We start from the raw sequence: 21,817 nt of genomic DNA on the forward strand, positions 1-21,817 counted from the left end.
ATATTTCAAAGAAATGGCGTGTACAAGGGCTGAAGCCACCCCTTATAACCGCATATTAAGCTGGATACAATTATTTTTGAGGAGGGGGTGGGGGGACATTTAGTTTTGTCAAAAATAAAGCCATTTCCCCTTCACAAGCTTCTGGATTCACCATTGCTTCAATATCCCAAAATTAAATCTTGCTAAGAGATAAAAAAAAATGAGTGTATGTACTTCTGAACTCGCATTACAAGTTATACTTACTTGGCACAATAAAGAAACTAACTTTAATTTGCATGCAAACAATTAAGAGAAATAAAATAATAAAAGGACTGGAGTGATAATATAAATAACGTTGGTAAAGTATAGGGGAGGGTGGGGCACAGTGAAACAGAAATTATGTTTTTCATTACATGAATTTTTTATTGAAGACTGTAAGTAAAATGTATATACAGATCATACGAGAGTAGTTTTCTCTTTCACATACTATAGGTACAAAATTTTTAAAATCAATTTGTATAGTCCAAAATTTAGTTTAAATTATCTTCCACGTTTGTTTCACTGTGCCCCAGGTATGGGGCACAGTGAAACACACCATGGGGCACACTGAAACATACTCTCTCTTTGCAGCGACATTTTACCAACTGATGTTTTAAACTATTTCAGTATGTTGTTCACAAATACTTTTTTTTTAATAGGATAACAGACCAATATTATTAAAACAGAGCTTCACTTGTAATAAAAACAGACAAAAAGATTAATATAAATCGTGAATAAATGTATTATCTTCATAATTGTCCACAACAATGGTTTATTACTAACTTAGCCCATATTAAGTGAATTAAAATCAATTCCGAAAGTTATATAACCTTGCTGTCGCATCGTTTTACCACCACAAATTGATGCAGGGAGAAGCATCTTTATTTGCCTGTGATGCACTGTTGCTAATCTTCAATTTGTGGTTTCATGAATGTGTTTGCCTTCTTAGAACTTGCTCTGAAGAAACTCACTTCGTATTCATTGTCACTGTCCTAGTCTTTGGTAACGATTCCTATGTAGAACTTCTTTCTTCCTGAAGTGTCAAATTCCCCTAAAACATAATCATCTGCTACTGCATGCAACTCGCTCAAATTCTTCGGAAGCATCTGGCTTTAGTGATGATAGCATATTCTCTACAAATTCTACTTCATTGTCTGAATCAACTAGCACCATAGCTTCAGTACCACCATATCTAGATTCAGAATCCTCCTTTTCTCCTTCGCAAATAATTTCCTCTTCACTATTTTTGGCTTGGCAAATTTTTTTTTTTTTTCGTTTGTGCTCGTGCCTTAAGTTCTGGTGTGCTAGTAGCAATAATACTTTTTCCTTTCTTGCGGCCCTTCTTCTCATGTTTCCTTTTACTAGCTTTAGGATAACCATGTACAAGCTCAGGGCTGAAGTTAAATGTTGTCCTCGTGTCTTGGATAGGATGTGATTCAGACGATGCTTCTTCATGTGCATTGATAGAGCGTGGTTCAGACAGATTTTCTACTGCTTCAATATGATTTGATTCATTGTCATGCCTACTAGTTGACTGCCCTTGTTCAACTGCTTGAACTGCTTGGATAAGATGTGATTCTTTATCATGCCTACTAGTCGACGCTCCTTGTCCTTCGATTGTTGGCTGTGGGTCTTGTTCCAGGAGTGCTTCATAAGGTCGGTCAGTAACAAAACTGCAAGCAAAGTCTGCTTCAGTAAATACGTCCCTGTTGTAAGGGAAAATGCCTGTTGTACGAAAAGCAGCAGTTATATTTGCTGGCGTCATTGCCTTTTGATGAGCTACACTCACTGCACCAGCAACATTGTAGATGGAGAAGGTTTGGTCAGTGTGTTGCATTAGCCAGTTGTCAACAGCAACATTATAAAATGTTTTGAATGTTTTGAAAACCCCCACATCTAGAGGTTGCTACTTGTTTGTGGAGTGTGGGAGGAATGTGAGCACTGGGACACCATTATTCTTTGCTAACTCTAGAACTCCAATAGACAAGTGGCTCTCGTGGTTGTCATAGATTAGCAGTGTTGGAGTTTGTTTTGAGCTTTTAGTGTGCTGTATGAAGTGCTGCATAACTCGAAGAAAGAGTTTTATAGAGGAATTTTTTTTATCTTACATAATATATTTCTAAGTGCTGATTAAGGGGGAAACGTTTCACTGTACCCCATCCAGGCATGTTTCAGTGTGCCCCATAGGTAGTGAAAGTGAAAACTAGGTTGTGACATTGAAAAAAAATCACAAGATATAAATTTAACTCACTTGTTTTGTAGACAGTACTTAGAAGATTCCGCTAAAATTAACAGATATTAAAAATTAACTCACAATTATTTTTAATAACAAATAATGTAAACATTGGAAAAATTACTTTTACTGCAAAAATATGCTACAGATAACGAACGAAGTATCCTCTGTATGGCAGCCATGTTGAAACTAGTTTTACATGTACAAGGCAACAACAGAACTTACCACTAGGAGCGCCAGATGTGTTCGTGCCAACTGTCCAAAATTATCGCGTTTGTTTCAGTCTGCCCCATGTTCCACTGTACCCCACCCTCCCCTACATTGTATTAGCATAACAAATTAAATACTCAGTATTCAATATTAATATAAACACATGCATAAAATTAATTGTTTGATTTAGGAAAATAATAGAGAAATTTTTTATTAATGAAAATCCATAAATATGCAGAATTTTATTAATTTCAAATTTTTATTAAATAATACAATAATTTTAACGCAAATAAATTACGCATAACGGAACATAACATTACTTATATAAATACATTTCAAAAAGTTTATAAACATAAATTCTATCATTAAGATTCACAATGAATAAATATTTTTAATTATATGGACTAGTATTCTATATAAATCACTAAAGTATAAGATTTAAAAGTACCTACATATACAACTTTTATTTGTATGTAGCCTTTTTTCATCCTGTCAATTTATGTTGCATGGTGCACGCTCATATTAAAAATTCACTCTCATCGTGTATTCATAACGTGCCTAAAGAAGGTCATATAACTTCAAAAAACCTAAGGCTCTGAGAATCTTACCTAAGACAGTGATTTAGTAGCTTATTTAGACTTGCTTGGCCAGAATGTCAGGCTAATCAGTTAACGAGGTCCTAACTAGGGAGCTGGCCTACTCAACCCTTGTTTGGTCAATGTCGCTGACCTGCCAGTTGAGAGCTGTGGTCCATTTCCTTCTGGTATGCAGACCACTGTACGTGAATGTGCACTAGGAAGGTTGGAGGTAGTCTCAAAGCTCTTTTTGGGAATATTCCTAGGGAAAAACTTCATCACACTTGCCTCAGAGTGTGTACCTTTTTGAGGAACCACAGACTCTTTTTCCTGAGGTCAGGTACTATTACCTAATATCTTAGAGGTGCACATGCAGTTAAAATTTTAATAATTGTACCTAATTTCGTTTAAGACCAAATTTCATACACAATACAGTTAAACCCATGCAACAGGTAATAATTTTATTACTTTTGATTAATTAACATTTTGATAAATATGATACTTGTAGTAAAATAATTGTAAGTTTAGTGCAATATGTAGTAAGGGACTGAGCACCACTGTTATACACTGTAATGCATATGGAAGGTAGCCACAATCCTTTTTCATCAGGGCCTTTTGGGTTGAGGAGGGGGGGGGGGGGGGGGGTTAGAACAACATTTCCCACTTTATGCTTTCATCCAGTTCTTTTCTATCTGTTGTGGTGGGAATGACAAATTTTTTTAGGATTTTGGACTCGGGGGGAGGGGGGGAGGTGGTAATAAACCACCTTTTTCCGTAGTTTACTTTCAAATTCTGTCTATTTTTTGGTGGGAATGACAATTTTTTTAGGATTTTGGACCGGGGGGGGAGGGAGGGAGGTGGTAATAAATCACCTTTTCCGTAGTTTACTTTCAAATTATTTTCTATTTGTTGGTGGGAATGAGGGGATGGAACTACCTTTCCTAAAATTTGCTTTCAAGTTCTTTTTATTTGTTGGTGGGAATGGCAGATTTGTTTATGATTCAGGGAAGGGGGCGAGGTGAGCTGGAGGACTCACCGGTGATGTGGACGCAGCGACGCAGGTAGAGGTAGACGAGCTGCGGGCAGTTCCTCACGATGACGCGCAGGCCGCCGTCCTCCACGGCCTGGCAGTCCGTCAGGTCCAGGTACTGCAGCGCGAGGCGGCGCGGCGGCTCCGGCCCGGGCGGCACGCTGATGCACGAGATGCGCGTGCAGCCTGCGAACACGCGGCATCTCCCCGTCACCAACCGCGTCTGTGCAACTGGTGGCATGTGGCGGGTCCAGGATCTAGGTTTGGGAGGGGCTCGACCCAGCTGAGGCTAGGCTTTATCAAGGCAAACATAAAACAATAGTGGACCCAGATGCTATTGGAGGGGGGCTTGAGCCCCTTAGCCCCCCCTCTGGATCCGCTACTACTGGTGGCCTACTGACAATCATGGCTACAACAACGCGGAAGCCGAGAAGCAATCAGTTTCAGCTCATTTAATTTTTTTTTTGAAAACTATATTTTTTATGGTAGATATCGCAGTTGCATAATATAAAAAATTAAAACTTAAACGACTATATGGTATACTTATTTAAAGGCGCTGTTTTATTAAATTCACGGAGAAAACACTGCATCTCTAAAATCAAAATTCGCCCTCTCGGAAAAACATATCTGGAGGAAACACAACATCAAATGATCGTGCCCTACCTTTACAAAAAAAAAATTAAGCTCCGAATCAAATAGATCTAAACCAAAACTGCTTTGTAACTATATCTTCTATAAAGTTTTAAAAGTTTGTATGAGTATGTAATCAAATAACTAAATGGGTAATTTTTTTAAGCAACTTACAAATAAAATATAATGTAATTGGCCGTGGGTAAGTAATTTGATTAATAGTAATTTTAATTTCGCAATAAATATGCAGAAGGATAAAAGCTACAAGCATTATTGCCGTTTGCCCTTCCCTTAAATAAATCCTGATTACGCCATGGTTAGTGACAGCGAGTTGACTAAGAGCGACAACTAAGAGTTGAAACAGTAATCATTCGATTTGTTGTGTACTCGTACAATTAAAAAAAAATCTTAACTTCCTGGTATGTAACTGGTACATTTCTAATATATCTGTACACATATACAGCCTACGTCACAGAAATGCAACTGTCTTCACCAGATTTTAGTTATTCATATGAGTATTGCATCTAACATTAAAATGTACATACTGTTTACTAATTATTATGTCATTTTTCCTATTACAAACGTATTTGAGAAATGACATTTTGTAAGCAACTAATTTACTCAACTGCAATTAAAGGGGCCACCTAGTCTGTGTTAGTGAGGCGGGATGATAGCCTCTAAGTGCAAGGCTCTTAACTGGTGCAAAGATTTCCGTCGTGCATTGAACAACTATGAAATTTGAGCGGTGACCGTAACATTGTTGGCGGAGAAATGAAGACAGAGGCGTAGTGCAAGTACCTTAAGTGCTTTCAATAATATGTACCGGTTTTTTTATGCCTAAAAATTACTCTGAAAACTTGCATTTTAGTCCGATAAAAGCTGAAAAGACTTGAAAAAAAGTCTAAATCCCGACTTCATACCTGATTTTTTAAAATACTGCCAATATTATTATAAGTCATTAAATAGTTAATGCTATAAAGTTTCCCTGTAGCTTTATGAATTTTGGTTCGCGCCATCCGCCACAGATGGCAGCACCGTGGTTGCACATTTCCGTTCCATTCACGAAATCACTCCTACCAAATGCCGTATACCGAGAGCTAAGATGTTAGGCCAACACATCAAAAAAGCTCCAACATAACCATCAACTCACGAACCTCTTGCCATCGATTTTCGAATCAAGTATCTGCGCCGCACTTGCGGCCCAAATGTCTGCAGCAAGTAGTTTTGAGGGCAAAAAGAGAAAGCAGTTAAAAAAGAGTGTTCTCCATCCTCGGACATCTCATTTCACTGGTTGTTGAAAAACGACGGCCGCCTACTACATTAACTTATGTCCACTGTCAAAGACACAAGCATTAACATATTGTATTGCAAATTTCCTTTCGAAATTCCTCGTCACGGATCTATTAAGCGCGCAAAAGGGAAAGGTTGCGCAAGCCAGTCACAGAAGCAAAGTGCGCTCAATTGTGTAGGCCGACTTGGCAACCCTAGCCCGTGCTCAGTCACGCCAGACGTCCGTAACTCTTAAGCTAGAGGGCCCTCTTGTAACACTCAGGATGTTAAAAGGCCCTGCCACACTGTCAAACATTTGTCTCCAACTATATTTGACAATAGATTTGGAGAGGTAGTATTGGTCGGGAATTGGCTTCCAATTTTCTCCATCAATTAAATTTTGACGGATCACCTCAAATATGTTTTGAATCTTGTCACACTATCAAAGTTTAATTTTTTTTGTTTGAGCTATCTCAATCTCTTTCAATTTTAATTTGATTTTGAAATTAAACAATGCATCACAGTGCTGGATAGAATTTTTAAAGCCTAATATTTTCGATCATTTTTAAATTTTTTAAAATATCGATACATTTAACTAACGATAATAATTTTCCATTTACACATACAATTATTTCGTACGTAACATTCATATTAATAATATTTTAGTGATTTCAACTTTATAACCTCTTTAATCGCCCCTGACCTTTTCGCCATTTTAACGATTTCTTGTAACGTAAACGGACTTTTTTTTTTTTTCGTATTCACTAGGCACGATTTTGATTGGCTAACTGCACCCAACATATTTTAGAATTCGTCAAACCATCCGACTTGTCAAACAAACATGGCTGCGCTAGTGACGTTTTCGGTGACGTCACAGCCCCCCAACCTTATTGGACACAGCATATGGGAAGGTGTTGGAAAGGAATCTTTGACAGTGTGACAGGGCCCTGACCGGCACTTAACGACCGAAGCACGTCAGTTCCGAGATGGCTACACCCGGCGCGTCTAATCGACCCCACCTCCCCCGCTCACACCCGCTCCCACACGCTCCCACACGCAGCTCCACTCACTAGACAAAGTTGTTCTGTCCAGGAGACGACGTGGCGAACTGGGCGATTTATCGTCCGGATCCGTATCTTTATTGGTTCACGCCGAGGAACACACTGTCGAGAAACAACTGCCCTCCACTTGTCCCCCCCCCCCCTCCTCCTCGGTGAAATGTTATTCCCAGGCTCGAACTTGGGACATGGTCCGACGTCGATGCGCAACGGAAGAATGGGGACGAAGAAAAATAAGAAGAGGGGAGGGGAGGGGGAGATAATTTGTAAACACTTTAGACGGCGTCGGTGCACGCGCGAATTTGTCCGGCCGCTGCGCCGATATCTGGCGCGGCTATCTGTTGCAAGGCTTCAGGGAAATGTTGTTTTATGCTAATCGCGACGGAGGCCCGTAATGCCGGCCATTTGTCTCGCGCGGCCGGGCGATGGCGGGGGTTGCGGGCTGTGGGTCACCTCGGCCCCGCCCCCTCCCCGCTCCCTGCAAGAACACCGCAACAGCCACGGGAGGCGCGCGCGCTGGAGGCGGTCTGGTGGCAGACGTGTGCCCAGGGGACGCAACTGAACAAACTAAAAAAAAAATCTGTGAGGATGAGAAACGCCATAATCAAAAATTAAGTTAAAAAAATAAAACATAGACATTTTTTTTCTTGAACATGGCTTAAATAAAATATAATTTTACAAACATTATTAGTTCAGAATTTATGGAATATGTGTTAACGGAGTTGCGTATTGAGTATACTAATTGCAAACTATTATACCTTAAAAATGTTTTTGACAATGTTGAATTATCTTAGTGGCAGTGAAATAAGCATGTAATGTTCAAATGTGCAGAAGTGTGCCCGCGTATATTTTTTGCAATTGAAACTGAAGTTATGATTTCCGATTTCCAACACTCATACTTTGCGGCTATGCAGTTTTTTTTTTAAAGTTTTTAAACAAAGTATAAAGCACTTTAACATTGTGTTTTGGTTGTTCCGTATTGAAAAATAGATAATCTGAAACATTCATGGTGAATTTTCACAGCAATGAACAAAAAAAAAATTAAGATACCCAACAGTTTTTTTTTCTAAAAGTTAACGAATTTTAGTTTGTTAGGTTGCCGAACATTGTGGATGGTTGGTTATATTAGGTAAGTATAGCTACATTAAAAATACTGTTGGTTGCTTAGCAAATAACTTTTTTAAAATGTAGCTATCCAGGGATAGGAAACCGTTTACATGATTTCAGAGTATCTTTAATGTAGCTATCCTAACCAAATCAACCGTCCACAATGTTTTAAAGTATTTATAATGTAGCTAACCTAACCTTTTACGATGAACCAAAAAAAAAACGAAGATGCACGATCGGGCGTTTGGCACTCTCGTCTGTGAAAAGAAGGCTTCCCGCCAGCCCCGCCCCCGACACTCCTCCTCCCCCCGGCAGCCACCAGGCAGCGCGCAACACACACCTGCCTCCGCTGGCTGAACGAGCGCGTCAGGCGACTCTTGCAGGTGACGAGCGACTGTCCCTCCGTGTAGGGAGGGAGGCAGACCCGAGGGGGCGTCACAGACGTGGCTCGAGTGAGCGCAACAGTGGCACGGACAAGGACCAACAACAGAGAGTCAGACTCCACTGGCGAATGTGAGCAGATTAGTAATTAGGGTGGTATTCCTTTCTGGACAGATGTTGAACTGAGTTACACATTAGAGTGAAGTACAGCAAAGGTAGTTAAACAAGAGATTTGTGTAAATATTAGTTATTGAAGATAAAACCTAAACAATTGGGCTATCCTCCGAACCCTATACTCCCAACTCGTAACACACACATACACATAACTTGTAAAGTGCGCTTTCATTCGAAACTCAACACAATATTTAAAATATGATCTTTTACGTTATCACAATACAGCCTTAAACTTCTCTTGCCGTAATATACCCGTAGTTACTTGGAAGATTTCAGTTAATATGCACGTGATCACGTGAAAATCTCTCAGGAATTCGGGTGGATAAAATCAATCCTAACATGCAGGGCGTATGGAAACCAATGCTGATACGCAAGCGTGCGCTTGTAAGATTGAATATCCCAATGCATTTAACAAAACTGGCCAAAGGTTTTTATTTTATTTTACACACATTTTTTTTTTTTAATATGCCAACTGTTTGAATGGCGACCGAAGCATCGCAGATTAGGAAGGTGAGCGATGGGAGATTATCCCCGGCACCCAGCTGCCGTCGACGTGTATTGGCGGTAGTACAGAGTATGCACAGTGCATTCATGAGAGGGAATGGAAGCTTGCTCTGAGGTAATCAAGGGTGCGCTAAAAGTACACGAGAGAGAGCGAGAGAGAGAGAGAAAGAGAGGCAAAGAATACTGCGACGAATAAGTACTGTCAGCCTACCAGCTCTTTAGACCCGACTGGAATGCAGTGGTTGGTGCGTGAGCGTCAGAGAAACAACTTTCTTTAAAGGAGCTGTGACATGACAGTTATTGCTAGCTTATGAACACATATCTCTTGTCATATTACTTATCACTTTTGACGTGAATACGTCTTTAAAATTGCTTTCATAGAAGGAGGCAATTCAAAAAACGAATGATAACAAAATCGGGGAATACAGTTTGGTGTTGCAGCTACATGTCTATCATCTCCATCCAAAATTTAATTACACCACTGGATAGCTAAAGGATCAAAGAATTAATTACGCTCGCGCATCGCGCGCGGTGGAGGGGGAAGCGCCGCCATTTTGAGGTCATTTCGTTGCGTTTCGAGATTTACATTTTGTATAACTTTTGACTCGGAGAAGCTACGACGTTCTTTGGGGTTTCAATCGTCAGCTCTCGTCAAAATCTATCGATTGCATAAATAAAACATTAGTGTAAAATAGTTACAGTGAATATATATCGTGTTAAAATAAAAAAGTCTATTTTATATTTTTTATAGAAAGTATTGCCTGTTACGTACACGCATTCACGTACAACACACGGCCGTGTCCATGATACTGCCACACCCCATTTTTGTCATACATCTGCGTATTCCAAAGCAGAACTAGGTAGCTTGTGGGTAGACTGTTTTGCGAAGACAAAAATAAATGGAAGAAAAGGGGATTAAAATGTAGTATTTACGCTAAAAGCATGCATGCACATGCTGTTTCTTTGCATGTTTTATGAATAAAAGCTATGTAAGTTGGTCCCGCAGTCGAGAGTTTTGAGACCGCATTGCAAAACAAAATACCCGCGGTCGGTAGTTGTATCAGGAAGGACTATCGTGTGCGCGGTGTAAGTGCCGACATACTGTTGCTTGATTACGTCGTCTGTGTAGCTGCTGTTTAACCAACAATGACGAACACAAAATAACCGCTATAAACAGTTAGCAAGAATTTAAAAAATATATATTTTTAATTTATCTTTGTGATTCCATTGGCATATTGTGTATAATCCACAACGAAAAGGTATTACAACCTGGAGTTTTCCCAATATGACATTGTTTTGAACATAAATGTTACTATTACAATTCGAAGGAAAAAAGGCTGTGTAAAACAACAATATAAGAGACGTCGGAGTGTGTGTAGTTGTCGACGCAGCACCGCCGCCCTGCCACGCGCTGTCTCTCGCTGACCAGCAGCTAGGCGCCGCGGGCTCAGTGGAGCTGACAGGGTGAGCTCAGTAGAGCTGACGGTGAGCTCAGCTAGCTCACGGGCCGAGCTACACAGAGACTGTGACCAGCAGGCCGCGAGCCTCTCCTAGCGGCGGGCACTCGCCACCGGGGTCCTGTGTTCAAGCAGCGACCCGTCCATGTGTGGGGCAGAACAGTGTCGAGCGAATAAACGAGAATCACGACCAATCCAATCCCTAACCCCTCCCCTACCAATCCCAAAACCTACCTTATCCCTTTTCTTCCAGTGGTACGTCGAAATCTACCTACGTCTGTAGGCTTTGCCAAAGTTTTTTTTAATTTAAAAAAATTGCAAATTAAATATTGTGAAGAAAAAAAGGGTGCGGGGGGGGGGGGGGGTTGCTGCCAAAAGTATTTGCCGCGGGGATCTTGGTTTCTCTCGACGGCCCTGTTGTCATCTGGTCATTATACGGGCAAACATCTCCCAGTTACAATAATTCCGCGAGCGCGAGCGGGCTCTCCCTGGACGAGGGGCGAGGAGGGGTCCGAGGAGCGGGGCCGTGCTCGTCTCGCGGAGCGCGCGGCCGCGAGTAGGCGTCGCCGCGGCCCGGCGTCCTTGCCGCGCGGCGGCGGCGCTAAGCGGGGCGGCGACACGGCGGCGCCTGGCCCCCGACGGCCGCCCCCAAGGCCGCGCTCAGCCTCGGCGTCCACGACTGTGGGTGGAGACACTCCCCACTCCCCGCTGAGCTTCCTTCTGGGAGGAGCGGCAGCACACAACACACTCGCAGCTGCATTGGACGGCAAGGCAACATAATGCCCGGGGTAAGGCTTACTCTAAAAGTTGGGTACTAGGAACCGTAGCCGATATTCAGAACCGGGAACTTCGGTACTAGTCTTCCACGGAACCGAGAATTCCTGGTACTTTCGGTACTAGAGGGCTTATGTTTCATTAAATGGTGCAGCAGTTGGTGACTGAAGTAGGTAGTAATAGCTTTAAACGATTAAACACTTTCTAGTGAAGTTGAAAGATAAACATTTATGTTACATTTTTTTTATTGCAAAAAGTAAAAACTACCTACTAACGTGAACATATAACTTTAATCTAAGTTTTACTCTCCATCTTTAACTTTGGAAAGAAATAATTTAAACAAATAATCTTTTTAACGCATGCCTAATCACAGAATTATTAATTTAGAATAACACTTCTTCTTTTCCTGACAAAATTAACTGAAATAATATCGTTATTCAAAGACTACTGGCGCAACAACCTCAGGTAACAGCGCACACAGCAGACAGCAGTCCGCACTCTTGACTGGCGACTGAGGAGCGACAGACTCCCTCCCCTCACCCGCGCATGGTCGCCTCTTCTGAGGAGAGTACGACGACAGTAAGCTTGGCGCGCAATAAAAAATAAATTTTATGCTGTCGATGTCGAGTCCCGAAAGTACCGCAAACACCGGGAATCGATTTTAAATACCTGGTTCTATTACTATATCAAAAGTACCGGGAATTCCCGGTACTTTGGGGACCGAGTATTCCCGGTTCTGAACCCTAACTAAAGGGAATCAAAGACCAAAATTTGGCTGCAGGTTCATCACGTAAAAATAATTTGAAAAAATATATACAACATGTGGTCTAAAGTGCTTCCCAAGACTGGTTCAATTCACAAACGAAACAGTCGTTTATTGAAAATAATAAATAAGTATTTAAGATGGAATGCTGAGCTGGATAATAATGTCTAATTGAACAAAATTATACAAAAACTGGAAATTTTGTCGCTTTAGTTTATTTATTTAATTAATTAATGTTAGCACCCGTATTTCCCATAAATGTTTGTGACGCGAAGTAATGTGTTTTTTTAAAGTCTTATATTAATCTACAAGTGAAAAGTAACGAAAAAGGACGCCTTGTTGTATTGCATGTTACCCCAACGTTTGAGAAAAAATACTAGTATAAAATTTAGAACGAAATACTTCGACGCCTGGCATATACCCAACACACAACACTCAGTTTGACACAGCTGCCTATAATTAGAGGCACTGATTAATGCAGTTTTTTTGGACATACGCCACTGCAATGGCGTATGTCCAAAAAACTGCATTAAATCATAATTATCAATTGCATGAATCATTTAAAGAACAGAGGCACTGATTTTTAAGTGATGAACACGAATGCTAAACTAACCATGCGTGTCATCTAACACAACCGAGAAAACAATGTGGGCGTAACTTTATTTGGGAGGAAATATCTTCTCAGAAAACATTACTCGATAACTAACGGAAGTTTTACTTTAGGCACCTCGGGTCACAAAACGTAGCACTTAAAATCTAAAGATTGCACGTTACTGTCGAATCGGGGAGCATGTTTAACAACTGCCCGCACTTATACCAACATAAACACCACTTATTAGTGGCCGTCAATGTGGCGTGGTGACTTCCAGAACTGAAATGCTTTCCTCACATATGCGTTCTGAATTACGCAAACTGTGGTACGTAAAGTAAAACGTCCTTGAATTATTCAGCTATTTCCTCGCAAAAAGAGGCGCGACCTCTTTTTTCTCTTATTTTGTTTGATGACACGTGTGGTTGGTTGAGCATTCACGTACAGTTGTTTTTAAGATACATCTGCAGTTGTTTTAGTTTAATTACTAGCTCAATGTTTTCTTCTAAATACCTTCATTAGCGTGTACATCACTTAATAATCAGTACCCTTGATTTGAAGCAACTCTTTCAAACTGAGTGTTGTGAGTGGCGACGAAGTATTTAATTCTATTTTTTTCTTCTCAAAAACGGTGGTGTAAAGTTTTGTACAACATGGCGACCTTTTTTCGTTACTTTTGACATGTAGATTAATAATCATTCTTTAAAAATCACTTTCGTTAGCGTCACAAAAATTTATGGCAAATAAGGGTGCAAACCTAAATTATTTAAATTGAATAAATTTAATTCCGCGACAAGATTTGCAGTGTTCGTATAACTTTGTTCAGCTAGACGCTTAGCGTTCCACCTTGAATACATACTTATATATATTTTTTTTTCAATAAACAACTGGTTCATTTGTAAATTCAACCAGTCTTGGGTGTATAGGTGTTAATTTTATATCTACGTGATTAACGTGCAGCCGAAGTTTGTCTGTTAAATTCAGACTCATCCTGCATAAATAAATATATTTGTTTATGTACATAGATAAGTAAGTCTACGAAGTCATTTGGCTTCACGTCTCCCACGGGTTTCCAGGCAGCTAAACCCGGGTAGCCAACGCACTGGGCGAACTCAGAAGGGATAAAGGCGATACCTTAAGCGCATCAAGATAGGAGCGTACGCAAAAGGTAGGGGGGGGGGGGTAACATATTCCAACAAAAATCCTAATATAAAATAAAAATCATTCCCACTAACAAATGGAAAGATTTTGAAAGCAAACAGCGGGGAAAAGTAGTTCTACCCCCCCCCCCCCCCCCCCCCAATCCTCCTCCTCCATCATCACAGAAATGAAATTGTGTGTAGCTTCTAGCGTCAGGGCTTTCGAAAAAAGCTAAGGAGCTGGAGAGCAAATCATTTGGTTTTGTCCCTTCCTATAAATACTGGGTAAAATTCGTCCTAACATCAAAGAAAATTAGGTAAACATAAAAAATTTCGTAACTCAAATATCCACCTTCCCCCCCCCCCCCCATTTTTTCCCCTATCGAGCCCCTGTACATTGATGGCCCTATCATTTTACTGCAAGCTATAAACGAAAAACGTACCTATGAACCATTTTGGTAATGCTCGCGAATACACACGAAAAAGACGTTTTGGCGAGAATATTCGCTGGTATGCGTATATAAATGTCATTTTTCTCAAATGTTGTCTCCATCCAAACTACACAATTATATGTTGAGTGGATTTTCAAGGTCGGACGAATCTTTGAAGCTGCGAGGTGCCACGGAGACCCGCGAATATTTTCAAGGCAATCTGTCAGAACGGAAAATTTCCCCAAACCCACTAATTACTACATTATTATAGTACCTAGGTTATTAATTTTTATGTGTTTTAATTGTGCGTGGTAATTGTCCTGGTTAATTAATGTTTAAAATTCATGCATTCACTTCGATAATGACCGTCAAATAATCTTACATTCTAATAGAGAAAATAATGCGGGTGGGCAGTGTTCTGATTAATACTGGTATAATAGGTGTAACATTTTTTTTTTTAGATCAGGCTTTATTAGTCTGTTCAGTCGACTACCGAAAGCTATCAATCACAAAATGACTTAACCGAACACAGTAATTTACCCATGAAGTAACGTAACATTACGCCAAATTTTCCAACACGTCCCGATGAAGTTGTCTGGGCTCCATTCATTTCGCGACGATGTAATTTCGGGGAAACAAAGTTTACGCGATATTTCACCCGGGGGGAAACGCGATGGTTTTTTTTTTTTTTTTACCTCAGAGCCGGGCTGCCTCGCGTGACGTCACCCAGCGTATCAGCACCGCGGCCTGTACTCCCTGCACTCCCCTCGAGCAGTAAGGAAAGCAGCTATACTTACACGTGTGTGGGAAAACAACCTTTCGCGGACGAGCTGTTCCTGGTGGCGCGCCGGTTAAAATGCGGTTAATTTATGATCTTCGGGGTAGAGGAGAGAGGAGGGGGGGGGGGGGGGGGGGGGGGGCTCGGTGGCGCAGCTGGGCTCCTACCTGCCTCCCTCCGCCCGCTTAATTGAATTAAGGCGGCCGCCCACCCACGAGCTCCAGGTAACTGCCCGACACCTGAGCGCCGGCCTCGGTATTCCAGGGACTAATAGCGGTCGTGACCACGGGCGTGGATCCTGGAAGGGGGGGGGAGAGCAGGGGAGCCCCCCCCCCCCCTTCTGAAATCAAGGAGCCCCTCACCGATAGGTGCCCGCTTGCGCTTGCAAAATCGTGATTGCGAAACGGGGATTGTTAACGTAAACATAAAAACTATGTTTCATGGAAAACTCTCTGTCTTTTTGAAAGTTTTCTGGACAAAACATGGGAAGTATACAACATACAAGCAACCTTGATCAGAGACGACTTGTGTCGGGGTTAAGACCCACGCGCGAAACTCTGCGCTCCTGGTCGTGACCATCTTTTGGATTCAACAGTTGAAAAAAAAAAAAATAGCTGCTCGTAAACTGGGAATGAGAGTTCCGTGTTCACACGTGGGTATACGCCCAATTAGCTTGGCAATACATCAAGTGAAGTAGTTCCTCTACTCTTCTTACAAAAGGTTCTGCGTTACAAATTAGTGTGGTTTCCAACACCATTTTATTTTCGTTGTTTCATTAATGCACGCCAGAGAAAGATTCAGCGTGTACATCAACATTTTCTGTATCTTTCAAACAACGTAGCAGTTGTACCTCGCTCTACGCGCCTCTGTAGATGTAGGTCTCCCGATAAGCGTGAGGCAGCTGGGGGTGCATTATTCAACAAGGCGGTCTCGTTCAACAAGTCGCTGGGATGGTGTCTCGTGGCACACTTAGGACTATCAGCAGCCTGTTCATGGATTTTAATACAGTCCACAATCTTCGTCAACTGTGTGCTAGGAACTGAATAACATGTAGAATACATTATCAGTATCGACATGTACCTACTGTTCCCGAAAATACTTCAATTAGTTTTTTATTGTTAAAAAAATTAATCTCATAAATGTTACATTTATCAACAAAATGTTTTAAATTTTTGAAGTCATATTTCTTTAGGCGCGTTACGAAAAAAAAATGAGTGAAGTTTTACGATGGCGCGTGCACCATGAAACCAAATTTTCACACGATGAAATTAAAGGCTACATACAAATAAAAATTATATATAAATATACATACTCGCTGTGGTCATTTTAAAGTAAAATATTTTTATAAATAAAGCTTAGTTTGGACTTATAAACTAGTAACCATAATTTTACCCTGTATTTTCAGGTTAAATGACATTCTAAAAAGAGTGTGGGTAAGAACTAACCATGCAATTATAATGTAGCACGTGACTGTAAAATTGTGGGGGGGGGGGGGGGGGTCTTTAATCCTGGGTCCAGGGCCCGTAATCGAATGTGGAGGCCATGCCTAGGGACCGGAAAAAATTCACGGGTTCAATGACCTGCAGGATGAACTCCATAGTCCTACGTACACTCGTTCAAACGTCACCCATTCATTGGCTGCTGTCTTGTGAGACGTGTTCCATCGTAGCAGCCTGTGATTCGTTAAATCTTTGGTTGGGTGTTTCTCATTGGCCCGGAGTCATCAAGGTGAGTTGTGAACCAATAGCAGAGGCAGCACTGAGGTATAACTATTTGTATTTTAGTGTATCGCGAAATGAATTCGCGAATTTTTCCGGTCTCTAGCCATGCCTTCTCTAGATTATTTACGACAGTGCAATTCTTGCAGGGTCGTGGCATGTCACCTGTGGCGACATGTGCGCCGAGAGGGCAGTAAAGGTACTCGCAGCAGACGAGAGCGGACGAGAGCCACCCGACACAGCCGCGACCTCTCCCGGGCCCGCGCGGCGACCCTCCCCGCGGCAAGAAGACCCCGCGCGGCTCTAGGGGGCACAACCGGTCCGCGACGGGCGCATAAACACCGCGGCGAGTGATAAATGTCCGCGGCTGATCTCGACCGCCGGGATAAATCACGCGCCGTTTTCCCCCAGCATTTCTGCCAAACGCGACCGCTTGCGCAACAAGTTGCTCAAGGTCGTCTTTTCCCGGAGACGTTTTCTCTTCTCCTGGCCGTCGCGTCGCAGCTCCGAAAGGGCAAGTTTTTAACTGACCAATCTAGAACCAATGTTTACGTCTTTGACATACATTACGAACCTGACGAACATTAACTACCGTCCGTATTAGCTTCATTCGTTTCGTTTCTTGCTTTCACTGCGAAAGGGTGCACGATCCTGATATCCCACCTCCGTCTCTCCGAGAATCTATACTAGCGCAATCAGGCAATGCTGTGGTGATGTATCAGTTTACGTTTTTAATAACTCGCCCGAAGTATATTTCAAAGAGCTTCGGAACTTAAATCACGTTCTTTTCCGCCACAGTGGGATGAGACAAGCAACATTACGATTGTAATTGTTCTCGGTTCTACAGTGATGGTTTCATGTAATTAAGCAAACTAACTTTGTCAAGTTTCTTTTTGAAATACGAAATCTAGTTTCACAAAAGTTTCCCCGTGGTCAATATTTCATAGTTTTTTATGTATGCCGACCGGATCACGAACGAAATTGTGTAGAGGATTGGAGTTAGGTTGGTAATGGGCTTAAAAACATGTCTACACTCATGGCGACAGTTTCATTTGGGGGTGAGAGAAGATAAAACCATTTTGCCTGCTGATTTCTTTTGATTTCTTTCCTTCTGTTTGTGGTTATGATATTGTTTTAAGGTTTTAGGAGGGGGAGTAGTGGGATAACACATTCTCCCAATTTCCCCCCCCCCCCCCCCCAAATCCGCGTACGACCACAGTATTTTAAAACTTACTTCTTGACGAACTATGAAGAGTGTACACACGAGAATATCATCTATTCTTTAACTATCGCAGTCCTGATTTATGAAGTTGTTACGGTTAGTTTAATTGGCCTGTCAGCTGGACGTCCGGCCTCGCAGTTCCATCCCAGCCCGTTAGGGCGCAGCACTAACGGTCGGGTCTTCCCCGGCCAAGTTGTTGGGTCGACGCCCGTTTTCCGACAGCGACATAAATTATACGCCATATATAGCGGTGCAACCAACTGCATTCCACCAACACTGCAGGCTGGGTTAGTTAGAACCAGAAGGCTGACAAACATTTATCTGGATGCGCTTTGCCAGAGAGTTTAACAAGCCTTCTACAACTTGTAGTACCTGGTGGACAGTAAAGATTAATGACGTCGACAGCACAGCTGTCTTTTTACGTAACGTTAATCGGATACAGTTGGATTCAGGGAGTAGAACGAGATGAAATAATTTTATGCTATGTAATTGGCATCGTAACAAACATGCGCAGTTGAGGGTCTTTTGAAAGTCAAAATGAACACTAACACTTCCACGAAATTAATACGTACTTTATACATATATTTTGCAACTCAAAAATAAAGTTCAGAAAATATACGGAGAGAAAATCTGTGAACAAACAACAAATGCGTGAAAGCTATCAGAATGAACGACAGAATAATCCCGTAACAGGAAAAATGAAATAACCAACTTGACGTACCAGACCCATCCAAGACCGACGGGATCAGGAATGCCTCACTGAAATGTCAGTTCGGACTATTCAGTCGGAACTGCCGTGTGTGAGCAAGGACGGTGGACTGATCAGTCGGAACTGATGGACTGACGAAATGATGGCACTCCATACAAATCATCGGACTGTGGGCTCCAGACCACTCAGTCCGAACAGCCGTGTGTGGGAACAGCATCTCGCCAGTCCAAACTATCCATCCAAAAGAAAAAAACAGTCCATCGGCTGAGTGTCGTGGTAAACATCTTTTATTTGCACTCTTTGGTCGCTTTGCTATTTTGTTTTCCTTTTTCTAACTAAAAGTGAAACTACAATTGCATCATCCAAAGTTTCTTCCATATTCTACGATGAAATGATACATCCAACGGCAACCAAAAGACATCGTGTGTGGGGGAAGGCTTCAGTTCAGTCCAAACTGTCAGTTGGGACTGATAGTGTGTGCACAGGGCCTCAATTCAGTCCAAACTGTCAGTTCGGACCGAGCAGTCCGAACTGGGAGCTGGCCTGATTGTGTATAGGGGCTTTTATTGGTACAGCTGCTCAATATAAATAATTTAGAAAAAAAGCTAGTGTGTTGTCACTTTTAGGACACTAATTTATACAATACCTATTTTATTTAAAGAAATCCCGCAGCTTTCTTTTTGCGTGGTTGCAGTGCTTCGATCGCAGTTTCGGTATGGGTGGCAACTTTTCCCGAAATAACAAGTACAGCCTCGACGTAAACTTCTAGCCACGATGAATGAATGGTTCGCGCCGTCGTGAAGCTGCACACACTTAGTTTCATTACACTTGCGCCTCACTGTACCGTGGGAAGATGCAGCGTTAGTAATACAGTGGCGAGTCCTGAAGACTAAAGGGAAGGATTGAGTGTGTCCAGAAAATTGTTTTCTACCCTCTTTTCACCACTCAATCATAACTGTATTCGCCACTGAGGTTGTCAGGTGACAGTAGTGTATTTCACCAAGCAAGTTCTCCAGAAATACTCTTACTGCTATTGGGACAACCCCAAAGTCAAACGATAAACCTAAATTCTGAATTTAACTAAGCTAATAGTTCAGTAATGGGAAAAATAAAGGTAAAAACTTCAAAGCAACTCAAACTGATAAATTAGCTCAAATCTAAATTAATTAATCTAACATTGCAAAAAAAAGTTTCAATTATCGAGTGTGCAGCTGGGTTCGCACCCAATGCAAGCGTTGCTTGCAATGATTATAACTCAGCTGAATGCGAAGTCGGGTGGGAGTCGAGAAGGTGTGTGGGAAAGGCGGGAGTAGGAGGAGGGGGTGTAGTTATATTCTCGGACGTTAATAACGGGTTTCCTCCCACCCCCCCTCTTCACGCACGTAAGTGGAGCCGAGAGCGCAGGAATGCCACGCCGTAATTTACCAGAGCGTTTTCCCCTGGGCCGTAATGAGGCGCGGCTATGCATGCGGCGCGTGGGCTCGAGGCCGCAGTTGGGCAACTGCAGCGGCGCGGTCCGGTGGCGGGGGTTGGCAGCCCTGCGCGCCGCGCGCGTGTGCAGTGCCGTCACACGGCGCGGTGTCGCGCAGTGCGGTTCCACGGGAATTCTTCTTTTCACAGACGAGAGAGCCAAACGCCCGATCGTGCATCTTCGGTTTTTTTTGTTCATTGTAAATAAATATGGCGGTGTTGATAAAAGGATACTAATGGCCAATTAGGTTAGGTTAACTACATTATAAATACTTTAAAACATTGTGGACGGTTGATTTGGTTAGGATAGCTACATAAAAGATACGGAAAAAAAGCACGAACTTCGGGGAACTTCGGGTTTTGGCTCTCTCGTCTGTGAAAAGAAGGCTTCCCGTATCGCGCAGTGTGGTTCCACAGGCGTGACGTGTTTCAATGTAACCACGGCGGCCGTTTGCGAGTCAGAAATTCAAATATTTAACATATATGTTAAACATTACAATAATTTTGGTTTCTGAATTACAAAGACTTAATCTTTATTACGGAGTGATTTTAAATTTTGTTTTGAAAAATGTATGTGTTTGGTTTTTGTGGCCGTGTGCTAAGCTTGGTGTAGTAGAAAGTACGATTCTGACGTAAGACAAATAAATAAGATCCCGAGGGTGAACACAGTAATATATATTTATTACGTATGTGAGATGATGTACCCAGCATGCTTGGAGCATCGTAGAGGCGACGAGGTTGCAAGCCACTCGCTCCAGACGCTCCAGCAGTACAGTCTAAAGCCACGGCCACACAGGGCGCTATGCTCGCTATGTTGGCGACTTTGCCGGGTTTTTCGACCTCGGCTATTTTTCTAAACGTCGCTCACTTCATGCATGCGCAGATAAACAAAAACATCTGTTTTCGCGCGAATTGTTTTGTACTTCTACGTTTGTATTTTTTATGAACTTTATTTTCTCTCAGTATTGTGCTTTAAATAGTCAAGTCGACGGAAAAGTTAATTGAAAAATTACAAAAACATCCATGTTTATGAAATAAATCTATGGAGGAATATAGAAGGCAGGATATGCAGGACAATGACTGGGATTTGATTCCGAGGGAATACTATCGATTTGAATTTATCCTGACATAATTCATAAATTTGTTTTCGTCGTGATTTGTAATTATTTTGTTTTACATTAAATTCATGAACCCATTTCTTTTCACGTTCACATGCTGCGGGAGCCAGCAGAATGTCATCATCGTCGGAATCATCACTCGAATCCCACGGCATGCGTCTGTCCGACATCGCGAACTAGACTGTCCTGTCTGGCCTCCTGGCGCAGCCAACATGGCGAACATAGTGAACATAGCGAACATAGCGCAGCTCTCTGTGTGGCCTCGGCTTACACTCGTGCCTGCTGACTGGAGGCCCGCCCACACAGTGCGCACAGCTTCAGAACAAACCACGTCATTTTAAAACTGCTAGGATATCCGAGTGGTCTGTTTACGAAAACACATTTAAGAATACGCTCAGGGTGGAAATTCAATGGTAGTTATGTTTCCGTGTTTCGTTTTTAAAACGTTTTTTCAGGAGAG

General features: G+C 42.0%; 1 protein-coding gene across 3 annotated transcripts in view; it reads right to left on the minus strand.

The window, feature by feature from the left end:
- Positions 1 to 21,817, minus strand: part of LOC134530394 (F-box/LRR-repeat protein 7-like) — a 129,747-nt gene that overhangs the window by 6,660 nt on the left and 101,270 nt on the right. For all 3 annotated transcript variants that reach the window (XM_063365172.1, XM_063365173.1, XM_063365174.1), the window contains exon 3: positions 4,073 to 4,252. In XM_063365172.1, the coding sequence (XP_063221242.1) occupies positions 4,073 to 4,252 (180 nt within the window). The remainder of the gene's footprint in view (positions 1 to 4,072; positions 4,253 to 21,817) is intronic.

This window comes from Bacillus rossius, chromosome 3 (genome assembly GCF_032445375.1).
Source record: "Bacillus rossius redtenbacheri isolate Brsri chromosome 3, Brsri_v3, whole genome shotgun sequence".
Taxonomy (NCBI): domain Eukaryota; kingdom Metazoa; phylum Arthropoda; class Insecta; order Phasmatodea; family Bacillidae; genus Bacillus; species Bacillus rossius.